General features: G+C 46.7%; 1 protein-coding gene across 2 annotated transcripts in view; it reads right to left on the bottom strand.

Moving 5' to 3' along the window:
* The window catches only part of SORCS3 (sortilin related VPS10 domain containing receptor 3), a 648,995-nt gene that overhangs the window by 363,020 nt on the left and 264,215 nt on the right, over window positions 1-21,760 (bottom strand). For both annotated transcript variants that reach the window (XM_088447257.1, XM_088447258.1), the window contains exon 4: window positions 4,774-4,892. In XM_088447257.1, the coding sequence (XP_088303383.1) occupies window positions 4,774-4,892 (119 nt within the window). The remainder of the gene's footprint in view (window positions 1-4,773; window positions 4,893-21,760) is intronic.

The following is a 21,760-nucleotide window of genomic DNA, read 5'->3' as shown; positions in this document are numbered from 1 at the left end:
TGTATGACACATATAATGGGTTACTGTGATCTCTGGTCCTGTATATGCTGGAATTATGACACACAATACACTATGTATGACACATATAATGGGTTACTGTGATCGCTGGTCCTGTATATGCTGGATATATGACACACAATACACTATGTATGACACATATAATGGTTACTGTGATCGCTGGTCCTGTATATGCTGGAATTATGACACACAATACACTATGTATGACACATATAATGGGTTACTGTAATCACAGTTCCTGTATATGCTGGAATTATGACACACAATACACTATGTATGACACATATAATGGTTACTGTGATCGCTGGTCCTGTATTTGCTGGAATTATGACACACAATACACTATGTATGACACATATAATGGGTTACTGTGATCGCTGGTCCTGTATATACTGGAATTATGACACACAATACACTATGTATGACACATATAATGGGTTACTGTGATCGCTGGTCCTGTATATGCTGGAATTATGACACACAATACACTATGTATGAGGCATATTAAAGCTGGACAAGGGATAATTATACCGTCTTCATGGACTGACCGCACTCAATCAGGCATTTGGAAACCCCCCTCTAGAAATCCTGTGTTTGCCCCTGAACCTGGTGGCCCCCTCACGCCAGGTAAGTCACGCTGTGTGGCGAATTGAGGCTAGATGTATGAGGACACATCTGTTAATAACATCTTGCATAAAATAATCTGTTACATGTACAGCTATCTTCATAAGGCATCTTTGCCCAGATATAAGACAAAACACCCCCACCCACCAGTGACTGCTAATTGAACTTTACTTCAAACTGTACCCACACACGGTACTAAGGTCCTTACACAACAGCACATTAATATCCAGTGTTTGTTTTCAATGATTAGTCCTCTCAGGATGCGTCTTCACTGACGGACTCCCCACAGCGCCGCTCTTCCTCCCACAATGCACAGCAGGACAGCTATACATCACAGGAATCACTGCTGCCAAAAGGTAATGACAGGTAAAGCTGTCACTTGTAGTTACCAGGTTACAATACCAGACAATGCACAGCTGCTGACAAGCTTTAATTAAAATGTTACTATATATATCAACGCCTAACTGGAACATTCTTATTTTGTCCATTAATGTAACAATTATATAATAGGATCTTTTATCTGGAAATCTGTTCTTCTGGGTGTTCTGAAGACTAGAAAGTATAGACATATAAGTCAGCTCTTATTCTGGGATTGTGTCTTACTGAAATGACTATGGGTCTTTGGGCCTGATTCAGAGCCGCTCGTTCGCTCCGAGTGATGTTCGCACATCTGCACATGCGTATGGGTTGTAATGCGCATGCGCCAACCAGTCATTGCGGTCGGAAATCGAGCGCTCGCAAAATAGCGAGTGCCTGCTAATTTGAGTGACAGGATGAGGCGTTTGTGGGTGGTAACAGGGGAAGGTGCTTGAAAACGGGGAGTGGTGATCCGAACGCAGGCGTGCCAAACGGTCAAAACGGGCATTTTAAGGGTGTACATAATTAACAAAGCAGCGTCATCGACCACGTCACTTGGTTGTTTCTTAGCCTGAACTGCTCGCACGATTGCGGTAGGAAAATCCAACCACAAGCACTGCGAGCAGTTCAGACGCCTTTCGATGTACTCGATTAATCAAATAAATATCGGAGATGACGTAGGATGCGAGCGGCCAGGAGGCGTCTTTACAAAATAGCGAGCGCATGTTTCGTTCGCTCGCTCAGACATAAAGGCGTCAACAGACCGCAAAGAGCGAGCGCTCAATTTAAATAGCCGGCCCCTTTTTCTGAACGAGCGAGCGCAAATAGCGTCCGGCTCTGAATCAAGCCCTTTATTTTTCCTGCAGCGGCGGCTATGAGCTTATATAAGGGCTGATAGGGGCTGCGGGGTCTACAGATGTGTCCTCTGGCAGCTTTGCCGATCCCGTTACAAATGTGCGCACGCATCGTGCCATGCAATTATACGCGTGCGCTATGCTACGCCATGCCACGTGCTGCGCTCGCACCATGCAATCCTATGGAGTCGCGGGTGCGAACTCTCCACGTGTAACCGCCAGCGGGTACGCGACTCACACCATGGATGATGCGATTTTGCAAAAGTGGCAAAGATACTAGAGGACACAACTGGATGTATTAAGCCTTGTATGGATATAAAGTGAATGGATATAAAGTACCAGCCAATCAGCTCCTAACTGCCATGTCACAGGCTGTGTTTGAAAAACACACACAAACTTAGGGGTACAGAGCCGAATCAATTCCTAGTTTTGAATCACTTTGGGGGTCACTTTATCTCCATCCAAGGCTTAGTACATAGGGGCTGATTCAGAGCCACTCGCTAGATGCGATCGCTCGCACGATGTGTCTGCAAATTGTGTAGGCAGTGCTGCTGCCCAGCAATGCATTAGCACACCCAGTATTTCTAAGACAGCGATCACATAGTGTATGCAGACACCCACCAGCCTGTTTTAAGATGCCCACTTGTGCACGTCATGTCCAGGAAGTGTATGCAACCATCAGTACATCGGATGCTATTGCAGCATTTGAGGTTGACCATACCCTGCTGTTAGCACTGCGAGCAATTCAGTGTAAAAACAAGCCAGGTGACGTGTACTATGACGCTGTCTTATAAGTATGGAGCCTCCAGAGCCACCCTGTTAATGCAGTAGCGCTAAGTTGGGGTGGACGAAAGGACCCTGCTGCAGAAGGTTCGGGCAAAAAGGAAGGGACCACGGGTCGTCTGCCAAGAGGGACCGAAGGTCCGAGAACAAACTTCTCCAAGGCCAGTTCGGAGCCAAGAGAATGAGGCCGACTCATATTTTATTGTATTTAGTAGATGGGGAATTAGTGGAAACGGGGTAAACAGGTAAATCATGTCGTAAGTCCACGGAACTGTTAGTGTGTCGACTGCCTCTGCCTATAGATCCTGAGTTCTTGACACATAGGCTGGGAGCTGATGATTCAAACGAGACGCCATGAGGTCCAGCTGAGGATGACCCCATGGACTTACTAGTGCGTGGAACACATCTGGGTGAAGCGTCCATTCCCCGGGATGGATATCATGGCGATTTAAGTAATCTGCCGTTGAGATGCTCAGGCACGCCTGCATTTGCACCCCCACTCCCCCGTTTTTAATGACCAGCCCCTGTTGCCACCTACAAACGGCCTCCCCTGTCACTCACTCTGCTGGGCTGTCTATGCGCAGTGAGCGAGTGGATCGTGGACTTTTCGCCACGTTATGCACATGTGCACAATGCATACACACTGCATACCATCAGCAGCAGCGAGAGTATGCATCTTAGCGAGTGGGTCTGGATCACATATAATATGTCCCTGTGTGAGGATTTATAAATATTTTTGTAAATTTTTGAATCGTGTTCAAAAATGATTTAAAACCCAAGTTCTAAGCATCCAGGATAATGAATCCCATTCCCTGTACATTGTTCAGAACTGATCTCTCTGTTTCTTTTAGAATTTGTATATGAATAATTGAAAGTAAAATACATTGCTCGGTGTTGGGATGCAGTTGAGATGCCGGCTGTCGAAATACTGAAGCTGGAATCCTGCCGCCCGGCAAAATGCAGACGCTGATATCCCAAAGGGGATCAGGATACCAGTGTCGGCATCCCGAAACGCTGACTGCTAAATGTCCAGGGCCAGGTAAGTAGGAGCTGATTTTCTAAGAAAGGGGGGTTAGGCTTAGGCACCTCGGGGGGATATTAGGGTTGGACACCCCCCCCCGGGAGTGTTAGGCTAAGGGTGCAGGGAGGGGCGGTTAGGGTTAGGCGCCACCAGGGGGGAGGTTAGGGTTAGGCACCCACGGGAGACAAGTTTAGTGTGCGGGGAGGGGGTTAGGCACCACCAGGGGGTGGATAAGGTTAGGCACCACAAAGGGAGGATTAGGGGGGGAGAGGGGAGGGATGGGGGACTTACCTGTCCGCATCGGGATCATGAGCTGTTAGGCTTCCGTAGTCGGGATATGAACCTTTCAGCCACCGGTATTTCATACCCATTCCACAGTGTTATCCCGAGCTTCCCAGGCAGCTCTCCCTGCCCCACTACAGACAGCGGGAGCTGCTCCCACACCTGGGGCAGGTAACTGATGAGATCTGAAGGGCTTATAGCTAGGGATGGTCATCGAATGATTCACCATCGATGGTGGCATCAGTAATTTACACTGACGGAAACCATTAATGTTTTAAACCATTAATGGGCATCGCTAATAAGGGTCAAGGGAATGCGGTGGGACAATCATGGAAGAGGGGGGCTAAGCAGCACCAGACCCAACCAACATCACACTGTGCTCTGGAGAACATAAATCATCTCTGCTATAGATGCAGGAGAACCATCGAACCTGCACCATCTGTATCAAAACCATCGACCATCGGTGTCAAACCATCAATGGTTGCTATCATCAACCAGATTCAGGAGAGCAAGAAAACGTTCATACACTGCCCATGGTCCACTTATGTTAATAAGCCATTAGGAGGCTGAGTCAGAGGATGCAGATGGACGCACTTCTCCACGCGTGCTCATGAAATAATACCTGCGACCGACACAACGAAAACGCATGCGCGATGCAATATAGATCCAGGCACAGAAGAACAAAAATGCTTCACTATATCCGTCTTCTGCAGCGCGTATACCTCTGAATTAGCCCGTAGGCGTCTTACTGCCGGACAAGGGATCTTTCATTAGAACCAATGACTGTGTAATGATGTGTTATATAATATCCCTCTGTCCTGATCTTTCTCTTACCTGAATGAAGACATATTCATCTTGTACAACTAAGGAATTGGTGTCAATAAACCGGGAAAAGGGGCCACTTTTTGTGGTCTCCGAGCATTCCTGTATTCTGCAGGTTATGTAATGAGCATCTGTGAAAGAAGATACAGAAATATTAAAGGAAATTTCAGACACATACAACATAATCGCCAATCTCGCGCTACTTTCTATTGCCAATGAACATAGTAATATACATCATGGATATATTTACGTGATGTCACACAATGTGACCAATACCTTATAAAATGGAAACCACAAGCGCAACAGATAATAAAAGCCACAAATATTGAGGACCGCTCGGAGAAGTTTACAGTGTAAGCGAGAGGTGCGTTTGGACCCCCCCCCCCCTAGGTTTGGTTTTGGTTGTAATTCATCATCGTGTTTTGGTTCGGAATCGGTATTAGGGGCTGATTCAGCAGTGTAGGCAATGACAACAACGTACGCAGATCGGCCGATCGTTCAGCACTGCGATTACACAAGCACATAGGAATCCATCGTAGAGTGAGTGACAGGCCGTGTTTAGGGGTGGTGACGTGGGAGTGATTGGAAAAATGCGTGCGTGTCTGTCCGTTTGAACGCCGACGCATGGGAGTGCATAAATTAGCCACTGCGATTGTATACGCAGCCTGAGAGCCCACTGCGTGCGACGAGACTTGCAGTTTCTGCGACTGGACAGACCTGCTGTAATTGTGAGTGACGGGCCGATGTGCTTCGATGGTACCGATGTATACGCAGAACTGCGAGGTATTATGGATGTGAAAAAGCAGCAGTAGACGTCTCTAAGCAGGCTGAGCGGTGGCAGGCTTTAGCATATTTTTGCAGCAGCATTGCGTGCGATTTCGCAGATCGCGATTGCGGTCCGTACTGAATCAGGCCTCCTTAGTTCAGGTTTGGATTCCTTGAAAATCAATAAAAGTCGATAACAAATCGATAAGACAGCTAAAATCATGTAATTTGGACCCTGTTTACATGCAATCCAAAACCTGAGATCGGTTTTTCAATCTGACAGCAGACTGGGGCTCGGCACCACTGATTGCCAAAGTGATTCCGAACTAGGACTCGATTCGACTCGGTACTCCTAAGTTCGTGTGTGTTTGTATTTCAGGAATACCGAACGACACAGCTCTAGTCTAAGCTGCTGTAATTGTAGCAGAGAATGAACGTTACAAACTAATTACATGTTATAAAATATAAGAAACATCTGTCTACTCTGAAATAAAATGTGTTTCATCATAATTTATAAAAAAGAAGTCCCCATAAATAAAAAATCATATTACTTAGCTGATAAACGGTTTCAAAACATATAGTAAAACATAAGCATATAATAAAACATACTGTACACTGACCATCTGTCATCTGTCTACCTGAGAATTCAGCTGACATACAGTCAGGTTCATAAATATTGGGACATTGACAGAATTTTCAGATTTTGGCCTCTATTCATCCCCACAATGGCTTTGAAATGAAACATACAAGATGTGATTGACCTGCAGACTTTCAGATTTAATTTGAGGGTAATTACATCCAAATCAGGTGAACGGTGTAGGAATTACAACGGTTTCTATATGTGCCTCCTACTTTTTAAGGGGCCAAAAGTAATGGGACTATCAACTCAAAAGCTATTTCATGGACAGGTGTGGGCTATTCCCTCGTTATTTCATTATCAATTAAGCAGGTAAAAGGTCTGGAGTTGATTCTAGGTGTGACATTTGCATTTGGAATCAGTTGCTGTCGACTCTCAATATGAGATCCAAAGAGCTGTCACTATCAGTGAAGCAAGCCATCATTAGGCTGAAAAATCAAAACAAACCCATCAGAGAGATAGCAAAAACATTAGGTGTGGCCAAATCAACAGTTTGGAACATTCTTAAAAAGAAAGAACGCACCGGAGAGCTCAGCAACACCAAAAGACCCGGAAGACCACGGAAAACAACTGTGGTGGATGACAGAAGAATTATTTCCCTGGTGAAGAAAAACCCCTTCACAACAGTTGGCCAAATCAACAACACTCTCCAGGAGGTAGGTGTATATGTGTCAAAGTCAACAATCAAGAGAAGACTTCACAAGAGTGAATATAGAGTCACCACAAGATGTAAACCATTGGTGAGCCACAAAAACAGGAAGACAAGATTAGAGTTTGCCAAAAACATCTAAAAAGGCCATTACAGTTCTGGAACAACATCCTATGGATAGATGAGACAAAAATCAACTTGTACCAGAGTGATGGGAAGGGAAGAGTATGGAGAAGGAAAGGAACTGCTCATGATCCAAAACATACCACCTCATCAGTGAAGCATGGTGGTGGTAGTGTCATGGCGTGTGCATGTATGGCTGCCAATGGAACTGGTTCCCTTGTATTTATTGATGATGTGACTGCTGACAAAAGCAGCAGAATGAATTCTGAAGTGTTTTGGGCAATATTATATGCTCATATTCAGTCAAATGCTTCAGAACTCATTGGACAGCGCTTCACAGTGCAGATGGACAATGACCCAAAGCATACTGCAAAAGCAACCAAAGAGTTTTTTAAGGCTAAAAAGTGGAATGTTATGCAATGGCCAAGTCAATCCCCTGACCTGAATCTGATTGAGCATGCATTTCACTTGATGAAGACAAAACTGAGGGGAAAATGTCCCAAGAACAAGCAGGAACTGAGGACATTTGCAGTAGAGGACAGGCAGAGCATCGCCAGGGATGAAACCCAGCGTCTGGTGAACTCTTTGCGTTCCAGACTTCAGGCTGTAATTGCCTGCAAAGGATTTGCAACAAAGTATTAAAAAGTGAAAGTTAGATTTAGGATTGTTTAGTTCGTCCCATTACTTTTGGCCCCTTAAAAAGTGGGAGGCACACATAGAAACCATTGTAATTCCTACACCGTTCACCTGATTTGGATGTAATTACTCTCAAATTAAATCTGAAAGTCTGCAGTTAAAGCACATCTTGTTTGTTTCATTTCAAGGTCATTGTGGTGGTGAATAGAGGCCAAAATATGAAAATTCTATCAATGTCCCAATAATTATGCACCTGACTGTATATGAAGTGTTTATATAATAATAGTCTGAGCCCCAGGACACTACTGGGTCTCGCTCTGTACCTGGGGAAGCCTTCATCAGAAAACCTCAGCAAGGGTGATGCCAAGGGATATCGCAAGTGGTGACAGGGGTAAGAGCCTAATAGTCAGTGATGGCAGGGATTATTGCAGCTAATGGCAGGGCTATTGCAGGCAATGGCAAGAGTTATTGTAGGCGGTGGCAGGGGTTGTTGACAGTGATGGCAGTGGTAATAGCCAGCAATGGGTTATCACCAGCAATAGGAGGGGTAATTGCCAGGGATGGCATGGGTTACTGCCGGGGATGGCAGGGGTTATCAACAGCGATGGCATGGTTTATTGCTGGGGATGGCAGGGTTCATCACCAGCGATGGCAGGGGTTATTGCCTGGGATGGCAGGGGTTCTTGCTGGGGATGACATGGGTTATTGCCAGCGATGGCAGGCGTTATTGAAGGGGATGGCAGGGGTTATCAACAGCGATGGCATAGGTTGTTGCCAGGGATGGCAGGGGTTATTGCCAGGGATGGCAGGGGTTATCACCAGCAATGGAAGGGGTTATTGCCATGGATGGCAGGGGTTATCACCACCAATGGAAGGGATTATTGCCAGGGATGGCATGGGTTATTGCTGGGGATGGCAGGGGTTATCACCAGTGATGGCAGGGGTTATTGCCGGTGATAACAGGGGTTATTGCCAGGGATGGTATGGGTTATTGCTAGCGATGGCAGGGGTTATTGCCAGGGATGGCAGGGGTTAGCACCAGCAATGGAAGGGGTTATTGCCATGGATGGCAGGGGTTATCACCACCAATGGAAGGGGTTATTGCCAGCCATGGTAGGGGTTATTGCCAGGGATGGTATGGGTTATCACCATTGATGGCACGGGTTATTGCCAGGGATGGTATGGGTTATTGCCAGCGATGGCAGGGGTTATTGCCAGGGATGGTACGGGTTATCACCAGTGATGGCAGGGGTTATTGCCAGTGTCGAAGCCGGATAATTGGCTGAGACCAAATCTTAAATTAATATCTGGCTACGCCAATTTTGTGTCGCCCCTGACGACGCCATATTGTGTTGCGATTATTAGCATCGTACATCTGCGTTGCTACCGCATATTGTTAAAGTCCTACCATAACCCATATGCACATTAAATAAAACATATAAAATATACAAGACGCACAACACACAGTTGCGCTGTTTATCAAAGCACTCTACACATAAACGCACCACGCATATTCAATATTCTCACACTTACACATACCAAAACTTATAAAAAGGTTCCTCCGCATTGAAAGCTTAATATCAGAGGTTTTATTAACGAATACTTATGTTGTGAAATGTAATGTATACGATATTTAAGGTACATTAGCTAGTAGACATATCATGTTTGGATTGGTACCATTCTAAATCACTGTTTATTTGCAGATTTCCGGTTCGACCCGCAAGGAAATCGCATCATGCGTTCGCAAGCTATGAACTATATGAAATTAGTGGTTAGAATGTAAAGATGGATGTAGTGTCTTTTGTTAGTTTAAACCAGTTCTTCGGCGGGAAAACCACACAAAGCAACATCTGAGGAACTGGGACATACCCCCAGTGATGCTGTATGAACTGTCCAATGACCTGCATCGTACCAGAATGTCCAGGAGCAAGACCCAAAGGAAACCTGTTAACTAGTTTCTTTGTTCTGTAAGGTATATAGCCTGCTCACTGGTTATAGTATACAGCCATTCTTCTTGGATGACCACAGGCTTCTGGAGTGACGACTGTTTATTGGGACCAGTGCGCACGCATATGTATCGGCCTGTACCTTTTGTATTTAATTGTCTTTTGTGCTGATTGTGCTAGATCTAAGCGTGTAACTTTCTTTTATTGCAATAAGAACTTTTGTGCTTTGGAACCACAATATAAGTGTGGGAAGGATTTATTTCTTATACAACTTGTATAGCTAAACAGCGACATTTATGGTATATAGATTAAGGGGTATCGATACCAGTGATGACATGGGATATCACCAGTGATGACAGGGGTAATAGCCGGTCACAGCATTCGATATCACCTTGTAATGGTAGGGGTTATTGCAGCTGCTGACAGGGGTAATAGCCGGCAATGGCAGGGGTTATTGAAGCTGGTGACAGGGGTAATAGCCGGCAATGGCAGGGGTATTGCTAAAACTAACTATCTCATTTATGGGGATTTTTTTTTTCCCAAAAAAATCCTTATTGTTGTGACTACATTTTGTAAATGACTACACAGGAAAAACTGTTGACACCAGATTTGTTTCTTTTATATAGTTCACAATTTATTTAAAGGAGAATTTGTCATCAACCTTTAATATAACAAATGTTTCTGGATATTTTTATTCTTTATAAATCAAATGAATCCTTTCTGTGAGTTGCGAAGATTAACCCCTTGTTACCGCCGCCAGGCACCAGCTCCGGGATACCTTGCACGTATTTGGCATCTGACTGGATAACTACAACCTCCAGCAACGTCTCGGTAACCAGTCATCTGGTGCTAATAACTAGGAAATGTCTACTTGCTGTTAAGATTTGAATAACTGGCAAGTGACTAGAACGTCATTAATTGGCCTCGTACAGACAATATTAGTTAATCCCGCAGCCAATGAAAAAACTATTTTTATTTTTTCTTAAAACTTTTTATTAATTAAAAAGTAGCTTGATGACAATTACTGCAGTGTCCTATATGGGCACAGACCCAGGAGATGATTGTACGGTGAATGCTGAAAGGCAGCTAAACAAATATTGAAGTGAACTGAAATACTTTATTGCTGTACAAAAACATGACGTCTTGACAACAAAATGGGATTTTGGTACTTACCGGTAAATCCTTTTCTCTGATTCCACAGGGGACACTGCAGATGCTTAAACTGGGGTATAGAGGCGTGGATAGTTGGAGCTGGCACTTTAATTAATTTAGAAATGTAAAGCTCCTCCCCCTCTATTCCCCACCAGCCCTCAGTTTAGAAAATGAAGACCGAGAGGAGATGGAGAACGACATGAGTGAAAAGGAGAGATTATCACACAACAACAAAACCATTCAACATATGGAACAAACTGAACAGGCAGACGAAGAGCGCTGAGGTGGGCGTGCAGTGGGCCTGATTCAGAGCCGGACGCTATTTGCGAACGTCGTTCTGAAACAGGGCTGGCTATTTAAATGAAGTGCACGCTCTTTGCGGTCTGTTGACGCCTCTAAGTCTGAACGAGCGAACAAAACCTGCGGCCGCTATTTTGATAAAAACGCCCCCTGGCCGCTCGCATCCTATGTCATCTCCGCTATTTATTTGATTAATCGAGTACATCGAAAGGCATCTGAACTGCTCGCAGTGCTTGTGGTTGGATATTCCTACCGCAATCATGCGAACAGTTCAGGCTAAGAAACAACCAAGTGACGTGGTCTATGACGCTGCTTTGTTAATTATGCACACCCTTAAAACGCCCGTTTTGACCTTTTGGCACGCCTGCGTTCGGATCACCACTCCCCGTTTTCAAGCACCTTCCCCTGTTACCACCCACAAACGCCTCATTCTGTCACTCAAATTATCAGGCATTCGCTATTTTGCGAGCACATGAATTTCGACCGCACTGACTGGTTCGCGCATGTGTATTACGAGCCGTACGCATGCGCAGTTGTGCGAACATCGCTCGGAGCGAACGAGCGGCCGCTTACGAGCGGCTCTGAATCAGGCCTAGTGTCCCTTGTGGAATCAGAGAAAAGGATTTACCGGTAAGTACCAAAATCTCATTCTCTCTTTCACCCACTAGGGGACACTGGAGGTTTTCCCCACAGGCGGGGGCGCTCTGAGGAACCCGCAGAGCAAGGCAGACAAATCTTGATGCTGAAGCCACTATGTTACAAATCTGCAAAACTTCACAAAAGTCTGAACCGATGACCAAGAGGCACAATAGTAAAGGGGGGGGGGCACCCCAACCAGCCATCCACCATGCACCCCAGAGCGTGTGGAAAGAGCCGAATGGACAAAGGAGGCTGACTATCCTTGCCAAGATAAGCTTGATGGATGGTCAGACTAATCCAACGTGCCAACGTCTGCTTGGACACAGGCCAACCCCGCCGAACAGCATCATAGATGACAAGAAAGCGACTCCGACATTCGGAGGGACGCCATCCTAGCAACATAGATGTGGAGAGCTCGAACCACATCCAGTGTAGAACAACACCGGAGTCCTTTACCAAAGAAGGTACCACAATCCCTATCATCAAGAAACACAAGGTAAGGAGGCTTGACAGAGCCCCTAATTCCGAAACTCTGCGAGACGAAGCCAGGAAGAGGACCGTCTTCCAAGACAAATATTTAATATTAACCTCTTCAAACATGGAAGACTGAGGAAACAAGAGTACCAAGTTTAAGTACCAAGGAGCTATAGGAGGTGCAAAAGGGGACTGCACACGCAAAACCCTCTGAAGAAACGTCTACATCTCAAGTATGAGGGCCAACTTGCATAGAAAGAAACAGAAAGAGCAGAACCTGCACTTTGAAAGATATAAGGCGAAGGCCAGAATCAAATCCCGTCTGGAGTAAAAGTAAAAAAAAAGGGACAACTGAAATTTCTTAGACGGAAGGCCTCGACTGTTACCCCATGTCATATAAGAGTGCCAGAGACGATGATAATGAGCAACCGAAACTGATTTCCTAGCGTGAAGCATGGTGGGAATGACAGAGTTTGTGGAATCTCTTAAAAAATCAGTTTGCAGTAGCGCTAAGTTGGGGTGGACGAAAGGACCCTGCTGCAGAAGGTTCGGGCAAAGAGGAAGGGACCACGGGTCGTCTGCCAAGAGGGCCCGAAGGCCCGAGAACAAACTTCTCCAAGGCCAGTTCGGAGCCACTAGAATGACAGAGCCTGACTCGTGTTTTATTGTATTTAGTAGATGAGGAATTAGTGGAATCGAAGTAAACAGGTAAATCATGTCATCGTTCCACAGAACTGTTAGTGCCTCTGCCTGCAGATCCCGAGTTCTTGACACGTAGGCTGGGAGCTGATGATTCAATTGAGACGCCATGAGGTCCACCTGAGGACGACCCCATGGACTTACTAGTGCATGGAACACATCTGGGTGAAGCTTCCATTTCCCGGGATGGATATCCTGGAGAATTAAGTAATCTGCTTCCCAGTTGTCCACTCCCAGGATGAACACTTCTAGCATGGCCATGCGCTGAACTCTTACCGGAACAGCCCTTAGAAATGGCGCTGCTACTAGCTGCTACTAGCAGAACATAGTAAACACATTTATGGGTCACCGACTTTCCTGTGGGGACCAACAGCCTTGAAAGTGACAGTTGAGTAGCACTGTTCCCCATCCTCGGAGGCTGGCGTCCGTTGTCACTATTATCCAATTCCTCTCCGAATCGTAAACCCTCCAAGAGATTGTAGGATTGTATCCCCCAGAGGAGAGCAACCCTGGTAGCCGGGGCCAAATGGATCAGACGATGTAGATGTAGGTGAGACCCTGACCCCCGTGATAGTAGATCCAGCTAGAACACTCGGGAGTGGAATCTCCGAATTTTAGCACCTCGAAAGCAGCTACCGTCTTCCCCAAAGGACGAAGACAAAGAAGCAAGGACACCCTCTACGGTTTTTGGACTAGATGAACCATCAACCAGATATCCCGGGCTTTATCTTCCAGAAGGAACATCCTCTATAATGCCGTATCCATTATCATCTCCAGAACTGGGGTCTCTGGGACGGACTCAGATTGGTTTTCTTGAAATTGATTATCCAACCATGTTGAGTTAGAGCTTTGTATGTCAGTGAGGCATGGTCCAAGAGAAGGGATTCCCATGGAGCCTTGATTAACAGGTAATCAGAGTAAGGAATTATGGGCCTGATTCAGACCCACTCGCGAGCGGCTGTCCGCTCGCAAGTGGGTCGATGTTATGGACTGAGCATGCGCACGACGGAGGGAGCTCCGTCGTGCGCATGCGCCAGACGCGACGAGCGAAGGAAAGTCCTTCGCTCGTTGTGTCCGATCAAAGGGGGCGTGCAGTCAATGTTGATTGACAGCACGCCCCCTTTGGTGGGCGTGCCAGGGGCGTGCCTCCCTGACGGGGGCGTTCCCACGGGAACGCCTCCCGTCAGAAGCCGGCCCACTGATATCACTAGTGATGTCAGTGGGAGTGATTTTGGCTCTGATAGAGCCAAAATCACTCCGGAGCTTGCGGTTGAAAACCTCAACCGCAGGCTCCGGCTCGCAAATTCGATGGTCGCGATGGTCTCGACCATCGCGACCATCACAATGCACGCTCGTATAGCCTGTGGGTGGTGACCCACAGCTATACGAGCGTCCAGGAGGACGCTCCATGAAAATGGAGCCCGGCCCTCATTCAGAGCGTGCGCTCTGCTCAGAGCGTACGGCTCTGAATGAGGGCCTATGTTCACTCCTGAAGACCGAAGGTGTACAATCATGACCGACACAATTTTGGTGAAAATACGGGGAGCCAAGGATAACCTGAACAGCAATGCCCAAAACTTATAGTGATTTTGCAAGACTGCAAAACGCAGGAAGGCCTGATGCGGTTCCCAAATGGGGACATGAAGATAGGCATCTTTGATATCCAGTGAAATGACAGACTGAAGTGACTCAATTTTGAAACGATACATCTTCAGATACTGGTTTATAGACATCAGGTTTAAGATGGGTCTGACTGAACCATCCGGCTTGGGCACCACACAAAGGTTTGAATAAAACCCCATACCTCATTGACGCACTGGAACTGGAACTAGCACTGCAGCTTCTTGCAGAGATTTGATAGCCTTCTGCAGACCAAGCCTGTTGAAAAGTCTTTAAGCGAGCCCCCACCACAGGAGATCCTAGGTGGGATGGAAGAATGTCATGCCACTTGTTTCTCCGCTGGTTTCTGTACTTGTCGACGTGCAACCGTATGTGGGCGACATCTACCTCTGCCACCCCCTGCCTATGTGGGAGCACAAAAGGAAGCCCTATCACGAAAGGGCTGTGGAGCACAAAAGGAAAGAAACGACAGACCAGTGTAAGTCCTCCTGGGAGCCGTAGCAGTTGAAGGGAAGAAAGAAGACTTACCTCCTGTGGCCTGGGATATCCATTTGTCCAATTCACAGGACAAAAAGCATATCATCAGTGAACTGTAAACCCTCCTGCATCCTACGTCCGCATGCCAAGAGCGCAACCAGAGAGCTCTGCGGGCAGAAATGGCAGAAGCGGATATGCGAGTACTGATCTGTAAGTATCCAAGCCCGTAATCAACTGGTCTGCCCAGCAAACTACTGTTGAGCCCCCGCTGTAGTATAAATAGATCGCAATGCTGTTTCCAATTTACGATCAGAAGGGTCCTTGAATAACGTAGTACCCGGCACTGGAAGCATTGTTTTCTTAGAAAGACGAGAAACAGATGCCTCTACAGGAGGAGGTGTTACCCACTTTTCCATCATGGATAATGGAAATGAATAGCTGGGGGGGAAAAGACGTGGAAACTGGAACCTCTTATCCGGTAGTTTCCAGGCCACTGAAAGCTATTCATGAAGCTGTTAGGAGAAAGGAAAAACAGCCAACCGTTTTGGTTGGTTATCAAAATGTTCAAAATTCCTGAGTAGCAGTAACTGTGTCCTCAGTAGCTTTAGGAGCTGCTGGAACGCCAGAATTAAAGGTTCCACCCCCATAGAGGTGGTAATTAAACTCTGTGTCGCTCAGTATCTTCATGAGAGAGGAGTTCCTTGTCCGACTCCTCTGACTGGAGGACAGTCGTCATAGGACGCTTTTGAGTAGGTTTTTCTATTTTTTTTTTATTTTTTTAGGAAGTGGAGGGTACAGTAGCAACGGTATCTATAACCTGTACCAGGCTGTCTAGAGATTTGGTTAACCCTGTCACCCAGGAAGGATGAGACCTACAAGCCTCAGCCAACTCTGACGTTAAATCCATCATTACTCCATCATGTCAGCGGCCCATGGAGGAGTGAGTGAGGCAGTAATAGCCACGGAAGGGTCTATTACTAAACAAGCATCACATAACGTGGAGCCCGTAGCATGTGGCTTAGTTCGTTTGTCATTACATTTAGAACACTTTAGAAGCCTTAGTTCTGCATGTCATCTATGTACACAATACTACACACAGACTGTATTCAGACTAGGGGTGTGCACCGGCCACTTTTCGTGTTTTGTGTTTTGGTTTTGGATCTTTCTTCGTGTTTTGGATCTGGATTGGTTTTGCCAAAACCACCCTTCCGTGTTTTGGGTTCTGGGTTTTGTGTTTTGGATCTGTATTTTTTTGAAAAACAGCATAAAAACAGCTAAAATCACAGAATTTGTAGGTTTTTCTGCTCCTATGCTATTATTAACCTCAATAACCTTAATTTCCACTCATTTCCAGTCTATTCTGAACACCTCACACCTCACAATAGTGTTTTTATGTCCAAAAGGTTGCACCGAGGTAGCTGGATGACTATGCTAAGCGACACGAGTGGGCGGCACAAACACGTGACCCATCTAGGAGTGACACTGCAGTGGCAGACAGGATGGCAGTTAGAAAAACTAGGCCCCAAACTGTACATAATGCAAAGAAAAAAAAGAGGTGCAAGATGGAATTGTCCTTGGGCCCTCCCACCCACCCTTATGTTGTATAAACAGGACATGCACACTTTAACAAATCAATCATTTCAGCGCCAGGGTCTGCCACACAACTGTGGCTGAAATGATTGGTTCGTTTGGGCCCCCACAAAACAAGCTGGCAATTAATGTGTCCCTGCACAAACTGGCTCTACGGAGGCAAGATGTCATCCTCATCCTCCTCATCCACCGATTCCTCACCCTCTTCAGTGTGTACATCCTCATCCTCACAAAGTATTAACTCGTCCCCACTTGAATCCACCACCACAGGTCCCTCTGTACCTTCTGGAGGCTGGTCTCCCTGGAAGAGCTGATAATTCATTTTGATGAACATCATCTTCTCCACATTCTGTGGAAGCAACCTCCTACGCCTTTCGCTGACAAGGTTCCCGGCTGCACTAAACACTCTTTCGGAGTACACACTGGAGGGGGGGCAACTCAGGTAAAATAGAGCCAGTTTGTACAGGGGCCTCCAAATTGCCTCTTTTTCCTGCCAGTACAGGTATGGACTGTCTGACATGCCTACTTGGATGCTGTCACCGACAGTATCATATGCAGTGACAGTAGACATGTCAGAAATTGTTGCCAGGTCCTTCAGTCCGGACCAGATGTCCAAACTTGGTCCTCCCTGCCCTGCATCACCGCCAGCGGGTTGCTTAGGATACCTAAGTTTTTTCCTGGCAGCCCCAGTTGCAGGAGAAAATGAAGAAGGAGCCGTTGACGTGTCACGTTCCGCTTCAGCTGACAGTGTGTTCACCAGCAGGTCTTTGCACCTCTGCAGGCTTGTGTCGGCCGGAAAGAGAGACACCACATAGGCTTTAAACCTAGGATCGAGCACGGTGGCCAAAATGTAGTGGTCTGATTTCAACAGATTGACCACCCTGGAATCCTGGCAAAGCGAATGAAGGGCTTCATCCACAAGTCCCACATGCCGAGCGGAATCGCTCCGTCTTAGCTCCTCCTTCACTTTCTCCAGCTGCTTCTGCAAAAGCCTGATGAGGGGAATGACCTGACTCAAGCTGGCAGTGTCTGAACTGACTTCACGTGTGGCAAGTTCGAAGGGCTGGAGAACCTTGCACAACACGGAAATCATTCTCCACTGCGCTTGAGTCAGGTGCATACCCCCTCCTTTGCCTATGTCATAGGTGGATGTATAGGCTTGTATGGCCTTTTGCTGCTCCTCCATCCTCTGAAGCATATAGAGGGTTGAGTTCCACCGCGTCACAACCTCTTGCTTCAGGTGATGGCGGGGCAGGTTCAAGAGTGTTTGCTGGCGCTCCAGTCTTCGGCACGCAGTCGCTGAATGGCGAAAGTGGCCAGAAATTTTTCGGGCCACCCAAAGCGTCTCCTGCACGCCCCTGTCGCTTTTCAGAAAATTCTGCACCACCAAGTTTATTGTGTGAGCAAAACATGGGACGTGCTGGAATTTGCCCAGATGTAATGCCCGCACAATATTGGTGGCATTGTCAGATATCACAAATCCCCAGGAGAGTCTAAGTGGGGTAAGCCACTGGGCGATGATTTCCCTCAGTTTCTCTAAGAGGTTGTCGGCGGTGTGCCTCTTACTGAAACCGGTGATACACAGCGTAGCCTGCCTTGTAACGAGCTGGCATTTCTGAGATACTGCTACTGGTGACGCTGCTGCTGTTGCTGCGTAAGGTGATACATCTACCCAGTGGGCTGTCACAGTCATATAGTCCTTAGTCTGCCCTGTTCCACTTGTCCACATGTCCGTGGTTAAGTGGACATTGTGTACAACGGCATTTTTCAGGACACTGAGGACACTTTTTCTGACGTTTCTGTACAGTCTCGGTATCGCCTGCCTAGTGAAGTGGAATCTAGATGGGATTTGGAACCGGGGACACACTACCTCCATCAATTGTCTAAATCCCACTGCACTAATGGCGGATACCGGACGCACGTCTAACACCAACATAGCAGTCAAGGCCTCAGTTATACGTTTTGCTTCAGGATGACTGCTGTCGTACTTCATCCTCCTCGCTAAGGACTGTTGGAGGGTCAATTGTTTAGTAAAAGTAGTGGTGTTCCTACTTCCTCTCTGGGATGATGAACGACTCCCAGCAGCAGCAGCAACAGCAGCAGCGGCAGCAGTAGGCGTAGCAATGCAGGATCCTCCGGAGGAATCCCGGATAGGAGAGTCAGTCATGCCAGTGACATGGCCTGCAGGACTACTTCCGATCCTGACTAAGGAGGAAATTGACGAGGAGGGAGTTGATGGTGTGGTTTGCAGGCGCTTGGATACAACAGGACAACGGGATTTAGGTGTCCCTGGACTGCTTACGGTCTTAGCCAAAGTTTCTGAACTTGACAGTAACTTTTTATGAACGCGCTGCAGGTGCCGTATAAGGGAGGATGTTCCTAGGTGGTTGACGTCCCTACCCCTACTTATTTCACCTTTACATATGGTACATATGGCAAGACAGTTGTTGTCAGGATTTGGATAGAAATATTGCCAGACCAAAGAGGTGGAATGTTTGGTCTTCTGCCCAGGCATGACCGTGATGGGCTTTTTCATCCCACGGACAACAACTGTCTCCCCCGGAGCCTGATTTAAACAAACCACATCACCATCAGAATCCTCCTCGCCAACTTCCTCCTCAGCGCCAGCTACACCAGTATCCTCATCCTGTTGTACTTCAACAGTGACATCTTCAATTTGCATATCAGCAAGTGGACTGTGGGTGCTCCTTTCAGCACTTGCAGGGGGCGTGCAAATGGTGGAAAGAGCCACCTCTTCCCGTCCAGTGCTGGGAAGGTCAGGCATCGCAACCACCACCACACTTGGACTCTCCTTGGGGATTTGTGATATCTTCTTAGAAAGCACAGTTCTTCGCTGTGCTTTTGCCAGCTTAACTCTTTTGATTTTTTTAGTGGGAGGAGGGCTTCCATCGTCATGTGAAGCTGAACCACTAGTCATGAACATACTAGGGATTGACCTTAGCCATTCCTTGCCACTCCGTGTCGTAAATGGCATATTGGCAAGTTTACGTTTCTCTTCAGCTGATTTAAATGTCTTTTTCAAGGTCATTTTCCTGAACTTTGCCATTTGGGATTGTATGTGCCCTCTACTATGACATTGGGCATCGGCCTTGGCAGACGACGTTGATGGCATGTTATTGTCTATGTCATGACTAGTGGCAGCAGCTTCAGCACTAGGAGGAAGTGGTTCTTGATCTTTCTCTATTTTATTTTTATTGGAGAAAGTTTGGTCCTCCATTTATGTTATATCAATTTGATATATACGTGCGGCTAAACACAGAAAATAATTTTTTTTTTGGTTTGGACTGGAGTGTACTTTGGGGGTTACAGCACCCTTTAACGGTCAAGCCAGCCGGCCCTTTACTTATGACACAGGCGCACACTTGGCACTACTTTGTTGATGCACGTGCGGCTACTGCGCACACAATTCACAAACACAGAAAATAATTTTTTTTTTGGTTTGGACTGGAGTGTACTTTGGGGGTTACAGCACCCTTTAACGGTCAAGCCAGCCGGCCCTTTACTTATGACACAGGCGCACGCTTGGCACTACTTTGTTGATGCACGTGCGGCTACAGCGCACACAATTCACAAACACAGAAAATATTTTTTTTTTTGGTTTGGACTGGAGTGTACTTTCGGGGGTTACAGCACCCTTTAACGGTCAAGCCAGCCGGCCCTTTACTTATGACACAGGCGCACGCTTGGCACTACTTTGTTGATGCACGTGCGGCTACTGCGCACACAATTCACAAACACAGAAAATAATTTTTTTTTTGGTTTGGACTGGAGTGTACTTTGGGGGTTACAGCACCCTTTAACGGTCAAGCCAGCCGGCCCTTTACTTATGACACAGGCGCACGCTTGGCACTACTTTGTTGATGCACGTGCGGCTACTGCGCACACAATTCACAAACACAGAAAATAATTTTTTTTTTGGTTTGGACTGGAGTGTACTTTCGGGGGTTACAGCACCCTTAACGGTCAAGCCAGCCGGCCCTTTACTTATGACACAGGCGCACGCTTGGCACTACTTTGTTGATGCACGTGCGGCTACTGCGCACACAATTCACAAACACAGAAAATAATTTTTTTTTTGGTTTGGACTGGAGTGTACTTTCGGGGGTTACAGCACCCTTAACGGTCAAGCCAGCCGGCCCTTTACTTATGACACAGGCGCACGCTTGGCACTACTTTGTTGATGCACGTGCGGCTACTGCGCACACAATTCACAAACACAGAAAATAATTTTTTTTTGGTTTGGACTGGAGTGTACTTTCGGGGGTTACAGCACCCTTTAACGGTCAAGCCAGCTGGCCCTTTACTTATGACACAGGCGCACGCTTGGCACTACTTTGTTGATGCACGTGCGGCTACTGCGCACACAATTCACAAACACAGAAAATATATTATTTTTTTAGCACTTGGGGGGAGCACCCCTGATGGACAGAGCACCCCCTGGACAACACTACAGCACTCCTTTAGGACTGGGACACTGCACAGGACTTTGGAGTGGACACAGCCCCTATGGAGAACTGACTGCACAACACAGTCCAGCCAGCCCCTATGGACTTTGAAGTAGTGGACACAGCCCCTATTAACAACAGCAGCACAGCACAACACAGCCAGCCCCTATGGACTTTGAAGTAGTGGACAACAGCAGCACTACACTACACTACACTACACAGCCCTAACTCCCACCCTCCCTCTTCACTGTCCACAGCCGAGTGAGAAAATGGCGCCGACGCGGGTACCTTATATAGGATCCAAAACCCGCGAGACTCGGAAGGCGGGATGATGACGTTTTGCCTCGATTTCAGATCCGAGTCAGGCGGGAAAAGTCGAGCCTGACTCGGATCGGACTCGGATCGGGGGGGCTCGGGGGGGTTCGGATTTCAGAAATCCGAACCCGCTCACCCCTAATATATATATATATATATACATATATATATATATATATATATTATACACACACCGTGTGTGTATGTATATATATATATATAAAAATATATCATGCAAACTCGGCACTCACATGCTTTTCAAACTGCAACTCCTTTGAACATAGGGAATGTTGGTTCCAAAATATTGCAATAATTGGTTAAGCTGGCCACCGCTTCACGGTCATTCCCATCTAGCCAGTTCCTACACTGATTCTCAGATAAATGAACTTGATCTGCCACCTTTGGCTCAAGCTTGCATACATTTTATACATGAACCTGGGTCCTGCCTTAAAGAGACAGGACCACACCCAGGGCTATCAGTTAATAAGCACCTGGAAAAAGAAAAAAAGTT

Source organism: Taudactylus pleione, unplaced genomic scaffold (assembly GCF_031769625.1).
Source record: "Taudactylus pleione unplaced genomic scaffold, aTauple2 ptg000425l, whole genome shotgun sequence".
In the NCBI taxonomy this organism is placed as follows: domain Eukaryota; kingdom Metazoa; phylum Chordata; class Amphibia; order Anura; family Myobatrachidae; genus Taudactylus; species Taudactylus pleione.
The sequence above is the reverse complement of the archived record's forward strand: the minus strand, read 5'-3'. Positions and strand labels throughout refer to the sequence as shown.